Genomic DNA, 4,596 nt, shown 5'->3' with positions numbered 1-4,596 from the left:
CTAGGTGACCAAAGTCTGATCCTCAGAGCCTATGTGTCGCGCGCCTTCGCCGATAAAGGACGCGACAAGCAGGATTCTTCTGACAGTAGTTTTATTGTTACAGCTCTTATAGGGTTACAGCTCTTTCAGCGGTGGTGGAGGACGACGACGAGCAAGGGAGTAGAAGGAGAATATATACTCTCAAAGGAAGGCGTGGCGGAACATGATTGGTTACATGATTGGTTGGTAGAATGATGCCTAATTAGCATACAGCGAGTGGAGCTCAGCGCCTAATTAGCATACGTGGAGAAAGACAAGGAAACAAGAAGGAGGAAGTTGAGGTCGGCGCCATCTTGTAATGGCGTTTGCAGCTCTCAACACCTATGGTTTGGACGGTCAGCAACGCTTGGGCCCACAGGACCTTGAGCTCCTGACCGGGTCTGCACGGTCTGCCACAGATTCCCCCTTATTTATTATTTGTTTAAGGAACGCTGCCTGTCTTAGGCGGTCAGTGTGAATTCCTCCGTCTTACCCGTCATTGAAACTCATTGCAACATGGCAGTGGCTCTGTCTTAGGTTGCTGAAGTTCCACGTGATCCTTACCCATCTCTGGCCACACGTCCAGCATAAACAGCTGCCATCCAAAGAAGGCAGGGAGGGAGGAGACCGGGTGGGGACCCCACACGCAAGACATTGCCAGACCACCACCTGCTCTAAGTTGACCAAGCAGGATCACTATGCTGATGTTCAATTAAGTTCATAGGGGATCTTAATCTCTAGCAGAGGTAGCAAACTAGAAGCCACTCAGTGCTCAGTTTGAGAATTACTTGTATCAGAAATTTGAGCATGTAGCTGATGAATATCCGCAGACAGGTGGCTATTATTCCACAACCTCCTAATTGCTGTTGAATTAAGTTCCAATCAAGTTCTGGGTTGATGTAGTTTTTGTGGTGCTCACTTATTTATGCCAAGAAAATTTGGAAGATAGCTACCTAGCAAGCGGACTGGAGAGATCCATATTCATGCTTATTCTAAAAGTGATCCAATATAATGTGGAAATTATAGAATAATATCATTAGTATCATATGCAGGTAAAATTTTGCTGAATATAATTAAAAAACAGTTATAGCAATACATTGCTATAGAAATTGGAGCCAGATTCTGAAGACATGGAACAAGGAATATCATTGCTGATATCAGATGACTCTTGACAGAAAGCAATGTCTCAGTAACAGCAATGGTATTAACATGTCCACTCATTAAGAACTAAGGAGATAACCTTTCCAAATATTTTACATTGTTTTAAAATTGACTTTTAAAGTTGTTCCAGTGTCCTCACTCTTGAAGCTTTTATTCTCACTGATAAACTAGTATTCTTAAACAAGTTTGTTTTCTTTACAATCAAATGCTAGTGATTTGATTCAATCACCATTGATAAATAACTTTTCTCATATGGATCACAAATGAAGGTTTGTTCGTTCCCATTTGGAAACTTTGGTTGCAACCTCATTTTCATATTTCATATTTGTGAAGAAATTCTCTGGTGACAGGTATTTTGTTTTAATTTTCACTGTTTTCTCACTGTTGCTTTCCCATGAATTGGGAATATGAGTGCTTAGTCTGGTACTGTCAACCTATATTGTATTCTTTTACAACAGCTGTTGTGTCATTGTATAAAAAGCACAATACCTTGTTGTGTAATTCAATAAAGAAATTCATACTCCACTGTGCCTTAAAAATAAGAGGTCAGTCTTTCTCTCCTCTTGTTTCAACGTGCTAGATAAGCACTGGTAATAATAAAAAGTACATGCCATGTCTTGGTGATAATCATGAACTGTAGATGCTGTCGAGTTCTAGCTACATCACTACAGTGTATAGTGAACTAAGTAATGGTAGGAGGGCCCCACCTGTGTGCTCTGTCTCAACCATTCACCTCTGCCTTTATAGTGCAAAAGCAGCCTGAGACAGTATGTACATGAATGAACATGGTGGATTCTAATGAAGTTCATTATGTTGTTGGTTGTTGTTGTTGTTGTTGTTAAGTGCCATCGAGTCGGGTCCGACCCATAGCGACCCTGTACAGGGTTTCCGAGGGTATAGTGGTTGTATATTGTGGGGTCAATTCAGACTCAGTGAACCTGTATAGAGTTTCTGTGACCATAAATCTTTACGAGCAAAAAGCCTGACTTTTCTTCCTCAGAGCAGCTGGTAGATTCTAACTGCTGGCCTTGTGTTTTACAGCCCACCTTGTAACCCACTGTCCTACCAGGGCTTCTTAAACTTCATTATATGCACTGAAATTTGGACTTAATACATCACAAATATTGTTTTGGTTTTTATCAGCTGTTTGATATTGTGAAAACCGTACTTATTGTTGTTGTTAAGTGCTGTCGAGTCGGTTCTGACCCATAGCGGCCCTGTAAAGGGTTTCCAAGGAGCAGCTGGTGAGCTCGAACCGCTGACCTTGCAGTTCAGATGGCTTTACAGTCTGGCGCATTAACCCACAGCACCATACCAGCACTCCTTGGGCTATAGTTTGCTTACCTCTTGTCTAGAAGATAAAGAGAGGATATTTTTGCAAGAAATTTCTGGAGGTCAAGGAGTGAAGAGTGAACAGCTGAACTGAATTTGGAAGACTGAGTACATGTTTAGAGAGTTCAAATATACCCTTAAGCCATTATTAAGACAATTAAGGATCTGTGGTGGTTCAGTGGTTAGGTGCTAGGCTGCTAACAAAGATCTGTGGTTCAAATCCACCAGCCACTCAACAGAATAAAAGAGCTGATGATACACTTATGTGAAGATTCCAGCCTAGGAAACTGTATGAGGCATTTCTGCCATATCCTAGAGGGTGGCTAGGAATTGGAATTGACTCCAAGGCACACAGAGAGAATATAGTCAGACTTGATACTGAAGGAGTTGAGAGGTGGTGTGGGGAAGCTATTGAAAGGAACTGAAAGAAGGCTATTATGAGTAGACCAAAGTGCAACTAGTTGCATTTGAAGAGGGCTTTGGAAGCCTGATCCAGTAGCCCATGGTAAAAGTATTTTATTTGACCTTGACTATAGTTTATGTCTCTGAATGCATGCTGTTATTTGAGCCTGCTACCTGCACCTTGGAGTCCTGGTGTGGCGCTGTGTGTTAATGCGCCAGACTGCAAAGCTGTTTGAACTGCAATGTTGGCAGTTCAAGCTCACCAGCTGCTCCTCGAACACCCTATACAGGGTTGCTATGGGTCAGAATCAACTCGACAACACTTAACAACAACACAACAACAACCTGCATTTTACCCTTATGAGACATTGTATTACACATGTGTGTATGTATTTTATCCAATTGTAATCAGTTTGGAAAACCTGAAAAAGTCCCATCATTGCTTAGGAAAAGTTCCTATTAGAGCATTTAAATTACTCTAATTTCATTTGTAATAATAAAAGTAAAACCTTATTGTTCATTACAGACATCATATGCCCAGCTTCTCGCAGCAACATGTCTCTCAAAACTTGTTAGTCGAGTCAGTCCTTTACCCATTGAACAGAGGATCGATATCAGTAAGTGTCTCATTATGCTTTTATAATACTGTACTTTATAAATAACCTTTTCTTTTTAAATGTGCTTAACTGATACTAGGCATGTGACTTTTTGATTGTGCCATTTTATCTTTAAGATGAATAATCAAGTCTACTTTTCCCATCTAGTGATGAACTGTGATGCATGGCCACAAACCTGTGTGTATTCAAAAAAGCATTTACTTAGTTTCATGATAAATAATAACTAGCATTGTACAGTGTTTACTATTTGCTAGGATTTGCATGATCTCTTTTTATCCCCCAGCAAACTTATGAGTCCCATCCTTTCTTTTTTTTTTTTTTTCCATTTTAATTATTTTTTTAGTGTGGTAAATGTACAAAACGATTTCACAAAGTTCATGGGAAAATTCCATTATCTTGTAATTTAATTTTTTTTTCCTTAAATGTTTTATTGTGAATTATATGGTAGTTTACATGGGAGAACATTAATTTTGCATTCATTCTATTGTATATTGTCTCATTGCCATGGTTACAATCCCCTCCATGCAATCCTTGTCGCCGTACTCCCTAGGTCTTCAGCACACAGTCGCTCTCCCTCTCTGGATCTAAAGTCTCCAGCTACTCCATTGCTCCACATCATCATCTCTGTCTCCATTTCAGGCATCACTGCTTCTCTGGGTAGGGTCCCGCTCTCTGCTCTTCTCCTTTGATGGTCCTAGGGACCTCCGCTCCTAGACTGGAAAGTTAGTCACTCCCCTCCTTGCTATAAAACACCTACCTTTACATTTACAACCCTCACAATCAGTCTTGATAACAATTATTCACTATTGTATCACAAGAGACCCGTCTGCATTCCATTGCATCAGCCCCGCCTAGACAGATTGCATACTACTCACTGGAGATTCTACCTTCCTCCAGGCCCTCTGGATCTAGGTTCCCTCTTTAAAGTTTGTAAGCCAGTCACTTCTTGCCTTTGTAGCCCCTCGCCCCCATTTGGGTAGCCAATGTCCAAGTTGCCCACTCTGTGTGTGGAAGGGGTGGGAATGACTCTTGCTGTAAGGATTTGTTCCCTCTTTTGAGCTACTGC

General features: G+C 41.0%; 1 protein-coding gene across 1 annotated transcript in view; it reads left to right on the top strand.

The window, feature by feature from the left end:
• RANBP17 (RAN binding protein 17) overlaps window positions 1-4,596 on the top strand; it is a 520,934-nt gene that overhangs the window by 15,103 nt on the left and 501,235 nt on the right. Inside the window, exon 3 of the mRNA XM_006864848.1 lies at window positions 3,440-3,530. Coding sequence (XP_006864910.1) covers window positions 3,440-3,530 — 91 coding nt within the window. The remainder of the gene's footprint in view (window positions 1-3,439; window positions 3,531-4,596) is intronic.

Source organism: Chrysochloris asiatica, unplaced genomic scaffold (genome assembly GCF_000296735.1).
Source record: "Chrysochloris asiatica unplaced genomic scaffold, ChrAsi1.0 scaffold00071, whole genome shotgun sequence".
NCBI classification, from domain to species: Eukaryota; Metazoa; Chordata; class Mammalia; order Afrosoricida; family Chrysochloridae; genus Chrysochloris; species Chrysochloris asiatica.
This window is presented reverse-complemented; position numbering and strand designations above follow the sequence as displayed.